The 16,283-nt window shown below is 47.1% G+C and overlaps 1 protein-coding gene across 1 annotated transcript; it reads right to left on the bottom strand.

The window, feature by feature from the left end:
* Positions 1–3,049: 3,049 nt before the first annotated feature.
* Positions 3,050–6,719, bottom strand: LOC126989099 (MOXD1 homolog 1-like). Its single transcript, XM_050847673.1, has 6 exons — positions 6,628–6,719; positions 4,604–4,790; positions 4,099–4,248; positions 3,792–3,962; positions 3,502–3,588; positions 3,050–3,343 (listed from the first exon to the last, which is right to left on the bottom strand). Exons 2-6 carry the CDS (start codon positions 4,787–4,789, stop codon positions 3,065–3,067), a joined length of 873 nt encoding a protein of 290 aa, XP_050703630.1. The 5' UTR covers position 4,790; positions 6,628–6,719; the 3' UTR covers positions 3,050–3,064.
* Positions 6,720–16,283: the final 9,564 nt, after the last annotated feature.

The following is a 16,283-nucleotide window of genomic DNA, read 5'->3' as shown; positions in this document are numbered from 1 at the left end:
CTGGTAATGATTATATCCCTCAATTTATCGCCATCCCCGCCCTCGTACACCTTAACTCTTTCCGGTATAGTCGTTCGATCCTCCTGTGTGAATACTGAAAGGAAGTAGTCGTTCAACAATGTGCTCATATATTCGTAATTTTCTACTAGCTCCCCTGTGTTTGTTTTCAGCGGTCCAATTTTCTCCCGTGTTTCTGTTCTATACATCTGAAAGAAGCCCTTAGGATTACTTTTCGCCTCATTTGATACTTTGATCTCATAGTTCTTATTTTCTATCATGGTGTTTTTATTAACTAATCTATATTGTTCGACGTACCGGCCCCTGAGATGTGTTTCCCATTCTTTATTTTCTGATAAATTCCTTCTTTAACCCAATCTCGTGTTTTAGTCCACGAGTCATCCACTTAGGATCATTGTTTTCTTTTCTAAGTGTTCGCTGTGGTATATGCTGTTCTTGCCCCTCTACTATTACTCTAACTAAATTATTGTAAGACATTTCTACCTGGTTCTCCTGGCTCTTCAATCCGCAGTTCTGGCCCTCATGAATCCCTAAATTATCCCAGTTTACCCCTTCAAGATGTCTTCGAAGCCCCTCGTAGTTTGCTCTTCTAAAATCTGGCACTAACACTGGGTTCGGTTCTCGGGTTACCGCCCAGTCTAAGCTAAAACGAACCGTTCTGTGATCACTATTTCCTAACTCTCCGCCCACCTCCAACTCACGTAGCAAGTTCCCATTATTGGTTAGGACTAAGTCTAATATGTTATCTCCTCTGGTAGGCTCAGTAACTACCTGCTTAAGGAAATTATCTTGTATAGCTTCAAGAAAGTCCTCGGCTTCCAGGTCACCCACTAGATCTTCCCAGTCTATATTCCTATAATTAAAGTCCCCCATTACGCAGACATTTCTACTCATACTCGCCCTGCCAATCTCCTGTAGTAATATACTCGTGTCCTGCCTGTTAAGGTTGGGTGGCCTGTATATAACTCCTAGAGTTAGTTTTTCTTTCCCTTTGTAAACGTCCACCCAAACTGATTCTGAATCCATGTTAGTTTTGACTGAGTTGTTAACTAAACATTTAAGTGAGTCTTTAACATATAGCGCAACTCCACCTCCCTTTCTGTGTCTTTGTGAAACATCTGATAACCCGTTATTTCAAATTCTGATCTAAAATTTCTATTAGCAGTGTCTATCCATGTCTCAGTGATCGCTATATAGGGCATTATGAAGCCGCATTGAAGCGTGAGTGGTAGGTAGCAGAGAAGACCAAAGCAGAGATAACCAGGCATTCCTATGCTGTCTGGGAGAGTATCAGACGAACACCCGACATGTGTTCAAAGCTGGTACACTCTCTTCCCTCACGTCTCCAGCAGGTGATTGACGCCGAGGGGGGATGGATTAAATATTAGGAAAGGACATAACGCACCACTAGGGTAAAAGGAGAGTGCTACCTTCCCCACGAAATAGCGCTGTTGGCCGGGATTGAACATGTGACTATACGATCACGAGGCAAGTCGTTACCTGTCTGTTTCCAGATTTATGCTATACCCCATGAGGCTGGGGTGCTGCCCTATTCCTTTATCCTGCACTTATTTATCAATAATCTGTTGAATTTTACATTGGAAACTATACTATGTAATGCTTTATGACCTTAATAAAGATTACAATACTGTATATGTGACATGTTACTCACTTCACCGTAATTATTGGCATCCAAATGCTTGTAAATCTAGAATGGCAAAGTTTATCGGCCAACATTACATATCCACTTTTCATGAAACCTGGATAACATTAATATGAAATCAGAAAAAAAATATTTGTATTTGTATTTGTATCACACACACACACACACACACACACACACACACACACACACACACACACACACACACATTTGCACCTCACCATTTATACTGGAGCCGTCACATGCCGTAATAGCGGTTATTATTAATCTTACTCATTACATATCATGGGTATTCCATACATACAGCCATCTCTTGTAATTATAACATCAAATACAACGAGCCAAAACATTTGGTGACGCATTACTTGCGATTCCCAGACCTACATACAAAACTACTAACTCGTTCACAGAGTTGTTGAGAGATGTGCAGAACGTCAACTTGTTCGAATGCTCTGCCTAGTATTGGCTGTGGCCTCCCCCACCACCAGCTCAGGGACGATCAGCCATAGCTGTACGTCAAAAAAAATTCTTACAAGTTCTTATCTATTATTTAGAAATCACATTTTTTTCTCGTTGCTACGGTATAGAGACACTTGATTTACTAGTAGTATTTAAAAAACGGGGAAATGCAAGAAACAGGAATTTAAGATATATGTTTTCCCCTCTTAAACAATCGTCATATGCTATATGTTGTTCTTATAAAGTTACATATAGTGAATGTAATGTTTTAAGATGCTAAAGATGTGTATCATGATTTGAAATAGAAATATGAAATAAGTATAATACTTTCTACCGGCCGCGCACGAAATCTTTAACAACAGTGTAAACAACCTCCCGCGCTCTGATTGGAGGGACAGAGGAATGCATCGTGTTGAGGCAGCGGCGTGACAGCCGTGGGAATGTTGAGCGGCAAAATTTTCAACACTACCCTCCACCACTAATGTAAGGAAATTGAGAGCTTGGCATGATGTCGGACATGTTTGACTTCTCTTTCCTTGCATGGCGGGAATATTTACTCCACGGGATGGAGTGTTGTAGGATATATCGATGACTGCTCTTTTTTTGCCAACAGTGTTCATTCTAACGACATGAATAATTTATAGCACTAACACGTTTTGGTGTAAACATGATGGTGACCATTGCAACTATGATGTTTTGCTAGTTTGGTACAGAAAAATGTCAATTAAGCCTTGCTGGATCTCAGCTAGCCGCAGCTTTGACTCTGGAAGGGGCTCCAGCAGGGCCAGCATATGGCAGGTCCAGCTCAGTGACGGAGTGAGTGGAGCGTTAGTAACATTTCCAGACCAAAAGTTACCACTTTTCTGCTATGAAGAATCCAATGAATGACATAATTTAGCACTGGTGTAACTTCTTCATGCGTAATTACATTAAGTAAACCCACACGTCAATCATTGGTTTTGTCTCCCTACCCTCGGTCCGATACTCCGTTACGGAGAGACGGACAGACTCACCTTCGCTGCCCACCGCCCAGGCGATGTATGTTGTTGTGCATGAGTACCACGAGGGAGGCATGTTGGACGTGTAGCACTGGACGCCGTCGTGCTGCGCCCACTTGTCCAGGTGGGAAGGGGAGCCGATGCAGTTGTACAGGACCATGTGATGCACGTAGGCGAGGTTGTCTTTCGTGATGAGCGGCTCGAACTGTTTGTTTAGCGGAGATAATTTAACATTTGTGAGGAGGCTGTGGACGCGAGGCATAAATTCCACTATAATGCATATACTTCCCCTCACAATGTCGTTCCTCAATACTTTATTGGAGGGAGAGAGATAACAAAGTGGAGGGAACAACGTCATCTTACCCCGATTATGTGCGCACCGTTGACGTAATCTGGCGCCTTGTAGAGTTTGCACCAGTAGACTGTGTCTGTGTGGGATGGTAGACTCACCTGCGGAGGGGAGGGAGTTACCAAGCAAGACGTGTAAGTTAACTTCAAGCGTATACAGACGAAAAACTGAAAAAAAGCCAGATCGACAAGGTTGTCTTTGTTTTTTTTTCGGGAATGACAAGGTAATATGTTTGTGGCTTTCCGGACTGCTGGACTTTTATGTCTGTTTGCATAACGAGGTGAATATGATTATGTGGCCTTACGTTTGGTGCACGGATGTCCCACGCCTCGATGTCCTCCGTGAGGGGCGGCAGCGCGAAGCTCGGCTCTTTCAAATAGATGCTCTTGACTCCTCGCTGCGCATGTCGTTCCATCACCATCTCGTCAACCGGATCTTCCTCGCCGAATGCCCAGATAATCTTCATCGTATCCCCCTTAAAAGAGAGTTATTACTTACTGACTCACGACTCCGGGCCCTCCTGTTAGTCTCTTCCTTCCCGCACCCCCCTCGATCTCTCCCTCATTGTTCAAACAGTATAACATTTAACCCGTCGCGGATCCCCCACGCACCGAAAGCTTCATGTCTTGACTCTTGTCGCAGGTGTTCCAGGGCCGCGAGAAGCGTATCACGGTGTGGGTGTCGTTTTGGTAGCCGCCCTCCACCACCATGTCCTGTGAGTGGTCCACCACGGGTGTTGTCTCGCCGTGGGCGTAACGATCCTACGGGTGGGAGGAAGGTTATGTTGGCCAACGTCATGATACAGTTGTCATATAGGAAAGTCAGAGAGATACGCAATGTTAACTCTGATCCTGGCACTTTTATTAACCTTTTACTCACATGCACATGGAGCTCCACTAGTTAGTCAACCCAACCCAAGGTGATGTCGGCCCTGCATACCCCCGTTGGGCGAGAAACTGAGCCCTGCCCAGTTTTTGGTGGCCACCTGGCGGGCAGGAGGCGTGAAGGAGGGGCAAGGGAGGTAACTACACTGTCAAATGTGGGTGATTTACGTGCACAGTTGAAGAGTAACCTAATAAAATAAGACAAATTGGAAGGAGAAAGTCAGCCACTCACTTGGATCTCCACCCTGAGGCTCTCTTCCTCGGGCGTCCACCTCATGACGAAGTCGCCGCGCTGGTCCAAAATCGCCGTGTGTTGATAGGCAGCGACAGAAAGGGTGTTCCCAGCATCCCGCGCCGTCACCCCCCACACCATCGCCGTTAGCAGCACCGTGGCCCAATAATTAAAATTCGTCCACATACTGAATATAATAAATTCGTAAAGCTTATTAATCTCATCACATACACCATTTGTTGCACGGCCTCCTCTTACGCCTTTACATAAGTTATTTTGTACTAGTCTCACCTTTTATCCATCTTTTGACCTACATGATTATATGTCCTGACTATTGCCACATCATTTGAATTCTTTTTCATGTAATTTACTTTTGGTAACAGAGTACGCCTACTCCTCCTGCATATTAACCCGGCGTTGTTCTTTTCGGAGCTAATGAAGGATATACGCCTCCGTGGTCTAGTGGTCAGCGCGCCTGGCTACTACTCCGCGGGCCCGGGTTCGAAACCGGCCCGGGCAGTCGGCGTGCAGCTCACCCAGCTGCTCATCCTCCCTCTCGGGCTGGTCGATAAATGGGTACCAGGGGAAACCTGGGGAAGGTAAACTGTGGTAGCCCGGATGTCACACTGGCCCTGTGTCCCGGGGTAATGGGCTCCCTCCCACCACAGGCTCAAGGGCCAATGTCACGGAGATGAGCACCAAGGCTACGCGCTGCTACAGCGTATGCTCCCAACTTTACCTTTTTACCTTAATGAAGGATTTGTTTGTATATGTTGCCCTTGTACTGTTTATCTATTTGTTTATTCTGTAAATGCTCTACCTGTAACTTGTAAATATATCAGTTATGAGACAGGTGGTGGAAATATCAAAGGGCCAGTTCGGATTTATGCCTAAAAAGGGAACGACGAGCTCAATTTTTGTGCTAAGACAGATGAAGGAAAAATATAGAGAGAAGCAGAGGGAGATACACGCAATATTCATAGACCTGGAAAAAGGTTATGATCAAATACCGAGGCAGGAAATATGGAGATGCTTGAGGATGAAGATGGTACCAGAGAGTTACAAAAAACAAATTATGGAGATGTAGAGAAATGTGAAAACGAGGGTTAAAACTGCAGCTGGCATGACTGAGAGTTTTGATGTGAGGGTTGGGCTACACCAAGGTTCAGCCCTCAGCCCCTTTCCCTTAATATAGTATTTGATGTGTTGACGGAGAGCGTAAGAAGAGGAGTGCCATGGGACATTATATATGCGGATGATGTGGTGTTGGTTAGTGAGTCAAAACAGGAAGTGGAGGAGAGGATGGAGGAGTGGCGTATAGCATTGGAGAGGCGGGGAATGCGAATAAGCAGAAGTAAGACGGAAGTAAGACGGAATATATGGTGATGACAGACCAGGATCAAGGCAGGAACAGGGACATGAGGAGCATAACATTAGATGGCCAGTCTCTGAATAGCGTGAGGGACTTCAGATATCTAGGCTCAACGGTTGCGGCAGATGGAAATGAAGAGGCGGAAGTCACAAGAAGGATACAGGCGGGATGGAATAATTGGCGTGAGATGTCAGGAGTCCTCTGTGACAAGCGAACGCCAATGAAATTGAAAGGGAAAGTGTATAGAACAGGGTGAGACCAGCTATGGCATATGGCCTAGAAACTGTGCCAATGAAGAAGAGTAGTGAAAGAAAATTGGAAGTGGCAGAAACACCTGACCCGTCACCCGGAATACCACACCGCCTCCTTCAGCACTAACGCACTGCATTCCACCACCTCACCTCCCCCCCATCACCCCAGTCCCCCTATACCCCTTTCACATTGTACTTTTATTTCTATTTTATTTCAATATTGTACTTTTAACGTGTATATTTTCAGCTTTACAGCTGCAATCACTTAATAAACCGTTTATTATTATTATATTTATTATTACACTCTCACACACACACTCTCACACACACACACACACACACACACACACACACACACACACACACACACACACACACACACACACACACACACACACTACCTTGCGGCGTAACAGGTAGCAGCAGAGGAGACTCGCAGCCTTTCCCTCGCGCGGTGGCCAGCAGGTGCCTCAAGACTGCGATCAAATCTCACCTGCGTTCTTACCACTGTCGTATATTGGGAAATCGGCCTTGCTTAAAAACTTGTCACCATTACCTGAGTATACATTTTGTTACTGTTACGTACAGAGAATAAGGAAGGGGTATTAAGTTGCTGTCATTTCTCAATGAGAGCACCTGGTTAAGTGTCGGGTTATTCATACGCACGGGTGGATATATTGTGTGCTAATGCCTAAAGGTAGGTAAGAAGGACGTGCGACGGTGATGATAAATACAAAAAAAAATCGAAGTATAAAGAAATCTATGAGTGTAAAACGACAGATAAAATGCAATAACAACTAAGACTACTACCGCGCCGACGAGAGGAAATTACCGCGCCGACGAGAGGAAATTACCGCGCTGACGAGAGGAAATTACCGCGCCGACGAGAGGAAATTACCGCGCTGACGAGAGGAAATTACCGCGCCGACGAGAGGAAATTACCGCGCCGACGAGAGGAAATTACCGCGCCGACGAGAGGAAATTACCGCGCTGACGAGAGGAAATTACCGCGCTGACGAGAGGAAATTACCGCGCCGACGAGAGGAAATTACCGCGCCGACGAGAGGAAATTACCGCGCTGACGAGAGGAAATTACCGCGCCGACGAGAGGAAATTACCGCGCCGACGAGAGGAAATTACCGCGCTGACGAGAGGAAATTACCGCGCCGACGAGAGGAAATTACCGCGCCGACGAGAGGAAATTACCGCGCCGACGAGAGGAAATTACCGCGCCGACGAGAGGAAATTACCGCGCCGACGAGAGGAAATTACCGCGCCGACGAGAGAAAATTACCGCGCCGACGAGAGGAAAATACCGCGCCGACGAGAGGAAATTACCGCGCCGACGAGAGGAAATTACCGCGCCGACGAGAGGAAAATACCGCGCCGACGAGAGGAAATTACCGCGCCGACGAGAGGAAAATACCGCGCCGACGAGAGGAAATTACCGCGCCGACGAGAGGAAAATACCGCGCCGACGAGAGGAAAATACCGCGCCGACGAGAGGAAATTACCGCGCCGACGAGAGGAAATTACCGCGCCGACGAGAGGAAAATACCGCGCCGACGAGAGGAAATTACCGCGCCGACGAGAGGAAATTACCGCGCCGACGAGAGGAAATTACCGCGCCGACGAGAGGAAAATACCGCGCCGACGAGAGGAAATTACCGCGCCGACGAGAGGAAAATTCCGCGCCGACGAGAGGAAATTACCGCGCCGACGAGAGGAAATTACCGCGCCGACGAGAGGAAATTACCGCGCCGACGAGAGGAAATTACCGCGCCGACGAGAGGAAAATACCGCGCCGACGAGAGGAAAATACCGCGCCGACGAGAGGAAATTACCGCGCCGACGAGAGGAAAATACCGCGCCGACGAGAGGAAATTACCGCGCCGACGAGAGGAAAATACCGCGCCGACGAGAGAAAAATACCGCGCCGACGAGAGGAAATTACCGCGCCGACGAGAGGAAAATACCGCGCCGACGAGAGGAAATACCGCGCCGACGAGAGGAAATTACCGCGCCGACGAGAGGAAATTACCGCGCCGACGAGAGGAAAATACCGCGCCGACGAGAGGAAATTACCTCGGCGCCGACGAGAAATTACCGCGCCGACGAGAGGAAATACCGCGCCTACGAGAGGATATTACCGCGCCGACGAGAGGAAATTACCGCGCCGACATCAGGAAAATACCGCGCCGACGAGAGGAAATTACCGCGCCGACGAGAGGAAATTACCGCGCCGACGAGAGGAAAATACCGCGCCGACGAGAGGAAAATACCGCGCCGACGAGAGGAAATTACCGCGCCGACGAGAGGAAAATACCGCGCCGACGAGAGGAAATTACCGCGCCGACGAGAGGAAAATACCGCGCCGACGAGAGGAAATTACCGCGCCGACGAGAGGAAATTACCGCGCCGACGAGAGGAAAATACCGCTCCGACGATAGATAATTACCGCGCCGACGAGAGGAAAATACCGCGCCGACGAGAGGAAATTACCGCGCCGACGAGAGGAAATTACCGCGCCGACGAGAGGAAAATACCGCGCCGACGAGAGGAAAATACCGCGCCGACGAGAGGAAAATACCGCGCCGACGAGAGGAAAATACCGCGCCGACGAGAGGAAAATACCGCGCCGACGAGAGGAAATTACCGCGCCGACGATCGGCAATTACCGCGCCGACGAGAGGAAATTACCGCGCCGACGAGAGGAAATTACCGCGCCGACGAGAGGAAATTACCGCGCCGACGAGAGGAAAATACCGCGCCGACGAGAGGAAATTACCGCGCCGACGAGAGGAAAATACCGCGCCGACGAGAGGAAATTACCGCGCCGACGCGAGGAAATTACCGCGCCGACGAGAGGAAATTACCGCGCGGACGAGAGGAAATTACCGCGCCGAAGAGAAAATACCGCGCCGACGAGAGGAAATTACCGCGCCGACGAGAGGAAATTACCGCGCCGACGAGAGGAAATTACCGCGCCGACGAGAGGAAAATACCGCGCCGACGAGAGGAAATTACCGCGCCGACGCAAGGAAATTACCGCGCCGACGCGAGGAAATTACCGCGCCGACGAGAGAAATTACCGCGCCGCCGAGAGGAAAATACCGCGCCGACGAGAGAAAATACCGCGCCGACGAGAGAAAATACCGCGCCGACGAGAGGAAAATACCGCGCCGACGAGAGGAAATTACCGCGACGACGTGAGGAAAAAAATACCGCGCCGACGAGAGGAAAATACCGCGCCGACGAGAGGAAAATTACCGCGCCGACGAGAGGAAAATACCGCGCCGACGCGAGGAAATACCGCGCCGACGAGAGGAAAATACCGCACCGACGAGAGGAAAATAACGCGCCGACGAGAGGAAATTACCGCGCCGACGAGAGGAAAATACCGCGCCGACGAGAGGAAAATACCGCGCCGACGAGAGGAAAATACCGCGCCGACGAGAGGAAAATACCGCGCCGACGCGAGGAAATTACCGCGCCGACGCGAGGAAATTACCGCGCCGACGAGAGGAAATTACCGCGCCGACGAGAGGAAATTACCGCGCCGACGAGAGGAAATTACCGCGCCGACGCTAGGAAATTACCGCGCCGACGAGAGGAAATTACCGCGCCGACGAGAGGAAATTACCGCGCCGACGAGAGGAAATTACCGCGCCGACGAGAGGAAAATACCGCGCCGACGAGAGGAAATTACCGCGCCGACGAGAGGAAAATACCGCGCCGACGAGAGGAAATTACCGCGCCGACGAGAGGAAATTACCGCGCCGACGAGAGGAAATTACCGCGCCGACGAGAGGAAATTACCGCGCCGACGCGAGGAAATTACCGCGCCGACGCGAGGAAATTACCGCGCCGACGCGAGGAAATTACCGCGCCGACGCGAGGAAAATACCGCGCCGACGAGAGGAAAATACCGCGCCGACGAGAGGAAAATACCGCGCCGACGAGAGGAAAATACCACGCTGACGCGAGGAAATTACCGCGCAGACGCGAGGAAATTACCGCGCCCACGCGAGGAAATTACTGCGCCGACGCTAGGAAATTACCGCGCAGACGCGAGGAAATTACCGCGCCGACGCGAGGATTCTACTGCGCCGACGTGAGGAAATTACCGCATCGACGTGAGGAAATTACCGCGCCGACGCAAGGAAATTACCGCGCCGTCTCGAGGAAATTACCGCGCCGACGCGAGGAGATTACCGCGCCGTCTCGAGGAAATTACCGCGCCGATGCAAGGAAATTACCGCGCCGACGCGAGGAGATTACCGCGCCGTCTCGAGGAAATTACCGCGCCGACGCAAGGAAATTACCGCGCCGACGCGAGGAGATTACCGCGCCGACGCAAGGAAATTACCGCGCCGACGCAAGGAAATTACCACGCCGACGCAAGGAAATTACCGCGCCGACACAAGGAAATTACTGCGCCGACGCAAGGAAATTACCGCGCCGACGCGAGGAGATTACCGCGCCGACGCAAGGAAATTACCGCGCCGACGCAAGGAAATTACCGCGCCGACGCAAGGAAATTACCGCGCCGACGCGAGGAAACTACCGCACCGACGTGAGGAAATTACCGCACCGACGTGAGGAGATTACCGCGCCGTCTCGAGGAAATTACCGCGCCCACGCAAGGAAATTACCGCGCCGACGCGAGGAGATTACCGCGCCGTCTCGAGGTAATTACCGCGCCGACGCAAGGAAATTACCGCGCCGACGCGAGGAGATTACCGCGCCGTCTCGAGGAAATTACCGCACCGACGCAAGGAAATTACCGCGCCGACGCGAGGAAATTACCGCGCCGACGCGAGGAAATTACATTCTGGATTTAGTCTTCACGACTGACAGCCACCTCATAACCGCCTGTGAGGTCGGCGAGTCATTTGCAAGCAGTGACCACAACATAATCAGATGCGTTTTAGATATTGAGACAAAAGCACGAACAAACTCATTCCTAATACCTAATTATAGTAAAGCAAATTTTATGGGCCTAAAAAGAGAACTGGCTTCAGTAAACTGTAATCATTTGCTCAATAACGTCAGCGTTCAAGAAATGTATAATCGTTTTACTGCACAAATCACTGCGAGTGTAAATAAGTTCATTCCACTCGAGCCACGAAGGACTGATAATCAAAAACCGTTGTGGATGACTAATTACCTACAAAAAAATCATCGTCGAAAAAATAAAACTTTATAAGAAATATAAGCTGTCACATAATGCACAGGATCATACTATTTACATCAATGTCAAGAGAGAGTGCGAAAGGAAAATCAGAAAACAGAAACGCGAATATGAGATGAAAATATCACTCGATGCTAAGAAAAATCCCAGGTTATTTTTCAGTTACATAAGAAACAAAAAAACTGTTAAAAATAATATCGTCCCACTACTATTAAGTGGCAAAACGATTAGTGATGATAAAGGCATGGCGTCGGTCCTAAAGTCAACCTTTAGTAGCGTATTTACAAAAGAGAACATGACATCGATTCCAGCCCCAAAGAAAATTTTTCAAGGCCCTGAAGAACATAAGCTTGCATTGACCGAAATTGATATCAGCGAAGTGCGTGCGTACCTGAAGAAAATAGATCCAAATAAATCTCGGGGCCCCGACAATTTATCTCCTCGTGTTGAGAGGATGTAGCCAACAGCTAGAATTACCCATAACATTAATATTCAACAAGTCATTAGCACAGGCCAGTGTGCCTCTCGAGTGGAAAAAAGGCCAATATTACCCTGATCTTTAAAAAAAGGAGATAAAAAACAAGCCAGTAATTATCGTCCCATCAGCCTTACGTCTGTCCTAATTAAACTATTCGAAAAAATATTCAGGGATAAAATGATCACTTTCCTTGAAACAAATGATTTGATAACTGATAATCAGCATGGATTTCGTAGTAACCGGTCTTGCCTTACCAACCTATTAACATTTTTCAACGATGTTTATACATGTTGGGACACCATATGACGTAATTTATTTAGATTTTCAAAAAGCGTTTGATAAAGTTCCTCACGTTAGGCTTATTTCTAAACTGCCTTCCCACGGTATTAACGACCATCTATGTGCGTGGATTCATGACTGGCTCACCGACAGAGAACAACGTGTAGTTCTTAATGGTGAAGCATCGGATTGGCAACCTGTCACCAGTGGCGTGCCCCAAGTTTCGGTCCTGGGGCCAACACTATTCATAATTTACGTGAACGACTTAGAAACTGATATCCTATCAAAAATAGCTAAATTCGCCGACGACACCAAATTAGGAGGTACGGTAATGATCAGTCAAAGCTGCGAGAACATTCAATCAGACTTAATAAGACTTGCTGACTGGAGCGAAAAATGGCAAATGAGTTTTAACGTAGATAAATGTAAAGTAATGCACATAGGTGAAAAAAATCCTAACTTTAAATATCAAGGACATGATCTCAGCGAAGTAAAACAAGAAAAAAAGATCTTGGTGTCATTATCAGTAACACTCTTAAAATGAGTGATCAATGTTCTGCAGCAAGTAAAAAAGCCAATATGATGTTAGGATTAATATCAATAAACTTCCATTATAAATCACCCGAACTTATGAAGAGATTATATTTAGCATTTGTAAGACCACAACTAAAATACGCCGTTCAGTTCTGGTCACCGATCTATATCAAAGATCAAGTTTTGCTAGAGAAAATACAGCGACGAGCAACCAAACAAATTCCAGCGCTCCGAAACTTGCCATATGACGAGCGTTTAAAGCATAAAGATATGTTTTCCCTAAAAAAGTGAAGGGTAGGAGGGGACTTAATTGAAGTGTTCAAAATCCTTAATGGATTCGACAGCATCAACCCAGATAGTTTATTTCAGAGAGACACCAACACAATAACACGCAGCAACGGTGTGAAGTTAAAGGGAAACCGATGTAACACATTGGTGCGCAAAAGTTTTTTCAATAATAGAGTCGTCGATCACTGGAATAGACTCCCACCGTCAGTAGTTAGCGCACAGAGTATCAATAGCTTCAAGTCTTCATTGGATAAGTACTTCAGGGATATAAGATTATACTGACCCTTCTTCGCATGTTTTCAGACAGACTGCAGCAAGACCTCAACCTAAATCAATAATATTCTTCCCCACAACCTAGATTGCAGGTAGCGTAAGTTAACAATAGAGTAAAGCAACAATTAATATCCGCATGACAGGTGGAGTGAGGTGTGGGTGCAGTAAGGTGACAGGGTACTGGTGCGTGCATAGTACCGCCGGTAAAATGAGGATCAAGCCTCCACCTGTGCCCCTGAAACTACACCTCACCCATCGTGAGTATTAGGGGGGATTCTGGGGCTGCCCTGTGTAGGCCATTCGGCCTCTTCCAGTCTCCCTGTGTTTCTATGTTCTTATGTTCTTATGGAATGAAGTCATTCTCCTCCACAGCTTAGGCTACCAGTAGTGCAAGTTAAGGGTAGTAGTTTCCTCTTATTTCTCTTTTTACTGTAAAATGTCCATGTCCCTTTCTTCCTTAAAGGTACATGGTGTTCTCTTCTAACTATTTCCTGCCAGCACGTTGACGGAGGGAGAGGTGGGTGGGGAGGAGCCTTCATCTGTTCTGTCCTGTTCTACCACACGTAGATTACTATATAGTAGTAGCGGTAGTAAACAGACACCCTCACCATAGACCGATAGGTCTTCTAGTGTCTGTTCTTCCTATGTATGTAAGACAAAATGGTGAGCGTAAATATATGTCTGTGTGCGTGTGTGTGTGTGTGTGTGTGTGTGTGTGTGTGTGTGTGTGTGTGTGTGTTACGAGGGTGCACACGTGATCACTGTAAATACAATAGAAGGGGCCTTAGAATGAGGCAAAAGAATCAAACAGTGTATGGACGTTTTACTGAATATTAGAAATCTCATTACAACAAGAGTAAAAAACCATATAACAAAAAATAGATCAATAAAACACTGTGGAGACTGCGCAGCGTGGGCTACGTCACGTCACGTTACGCCTCGTCAATCCCTATTCCCTTGCCCATTACTGCTATTAGAAATCAAAGTATTACTATTCGTGTTCAGATAATTTGGCGAAGTGGATTCTCTCTCGAATTTCTAGAAGAAAATTATCTCAGCCAAATGGTTTCTGAGCCAACTCGACAAAATAATATACTCGACCTTGTTATAACGTCCCAAGATAACCTAGTCAGTAATGTCACGGTAAGAGAACACCTCGGTTCTTGCGATCATAAATTAGTGCGCATCGACATTAGAGCTCAATCATCAGTGACTGAAAATAAAGTAAAGGTGCCCAATTTCAAAAGAGCTAACTTCGTAGAACTGACAAAAACTAACAGAAATACAACTATCAGATGACGGCAACGTAGAGGAAGCCTGGCTAAGCCTTAAAAATCACTTACTCACTCAGCAGAACACATTCGTCCCCTTGTGCGAGAAGCGAATTAACACTAATAAAAGCCCACCGTGGTTTAATAGCGAAATCAAACAATCAGTCAATGAGAGAAAATTGTTTTACAGGTTAAAGAAAGAACAAAGCACGCCCGAAAACATTAGACTTCATAATGATGCCAGGCGACGAGTAAAAAGACTAGTAGGTCAGGCAAAGCGTAGATATGAAGAAAATATTGCACCCAACTGTAAAAATAGTCCGAAATCTTTCTTCAGTTACATAAACAACAGAAAGGCGATCAAAAGTGGTATTGGACCTTTAACAAACAGCGACGGTGCACTAGTGACTGACAGCCAACACATTGCACACCTCTTAAACAATTACTTTTCCTCGGTGTTTAATACTAACAGTCTTCCTCTCGCTACCACCAACACCAGTACTATTGTAAATCTCGAGCATGCATTCCCTAATTTTGAAATAACAACCGATGAAGTCCTTAAAGCTCTCCATTCTCTTAAAACAAATAAAAGTCCCGGACCCGACAAAGTATATCCTATACTGCTTAAAGAAACAAAGAGCGAAATACTCTCCCTCCTTTTATCCATTCGTTATTCTCTTTCTGCCTATCTGTCTATATATCTATCATCTATCTATATATCTATCTCTTCGGAAACTTGATTGAAAAGCTATTACGAAGTAATAAACCACAATCAAGTTCACTCTTTTCACCAGCCTCCAACACACGCCTTGCCACACTTCGCGCTCATTGAACTAAGGATCGACATGATTTCCGCGACACCCTTTGTTCAGTCTTCTTCACGCTCGGAGATTGGGTGTCAGCAGAGGATCGATTATCGGTGAAGCTCTTCCGCCAAAGTCTTTCTGGCTTTGAGAGATGATTTAGTGAGTGTTCACGACCCTCCCTTGGAAGGAATATTTGCCTGACAGGGGAGACTCCGAGCGTTGGTTGCCTTCAGTCACACGAATGTTTCACCACCAAAAGGTTTCAAGTGTTAATCTCGAGTCGGAAATTCTACTTCAAGCTGAGAGAAAGTGATCCGATTACTGCTTTTGGTAACTTTTATATTATTTTCCCTTTTGAAGTTGCAATAGTGTTCCCGCTCCGCCGTGACGTTCATGTTGACACAGGAATTTGCAAGTTTTCTTTTTCTCCTTCGTTAAGCATTATTTCCTTTTTAAAACGAAATGAACTTAACAAATAAAAGATATAATGACATAACATACCCACTTTCTAGGTCTTGAAAAATGAAAATCAACACTAGCACCACCACCACCACCACCACCATCACCACCACCACCACCACCACCATCATCACCACCACAACCAACACCACCACTACCACCATCACCATCATCACCACCACCACCACCACCACCACCATCATCACCACCACCACCACCACCACCACCACCACCATCATCACCACCACCACCAACACCACCACTACCACCATCATCACCACCACCACCACCACCACCACCGACTCGGGCATCATCCCATTGTTAGTGTTGCAATCACGCGTACAGAAAATACAAGTGCAATGTCGTAATGGGGAAAAGGAGGCGACGTGTCGGCGAAGTTACTGCCGGACTAATCAGCGACACCAACGACAGCACACGCACAAAAAGGCAAACAAACAAACAAGCAAACATACAA

Source organism: Eriocheir sinensis, unplaced genomic scaffold, assembly GCF_024679095.1.
Source record: "Eriocheir sinensis breed Jianghai 21 unplaced genomic scaffold, ASM2467909v1 Scaffold1050, whole genome shotgun sequence".
NCBI classification, from domain to species: domain Eukaryota; kingdom Metazoa; phylum Arthropoda; class Malacostraca; order Decapoda; family Varunidae; genus Eriocheir; species Eriocheir sinensis.
Note: the sequence above shows the minus strand (reverse complement) of the source record. Positions and strands in the feature narration are given on the sequence as shown.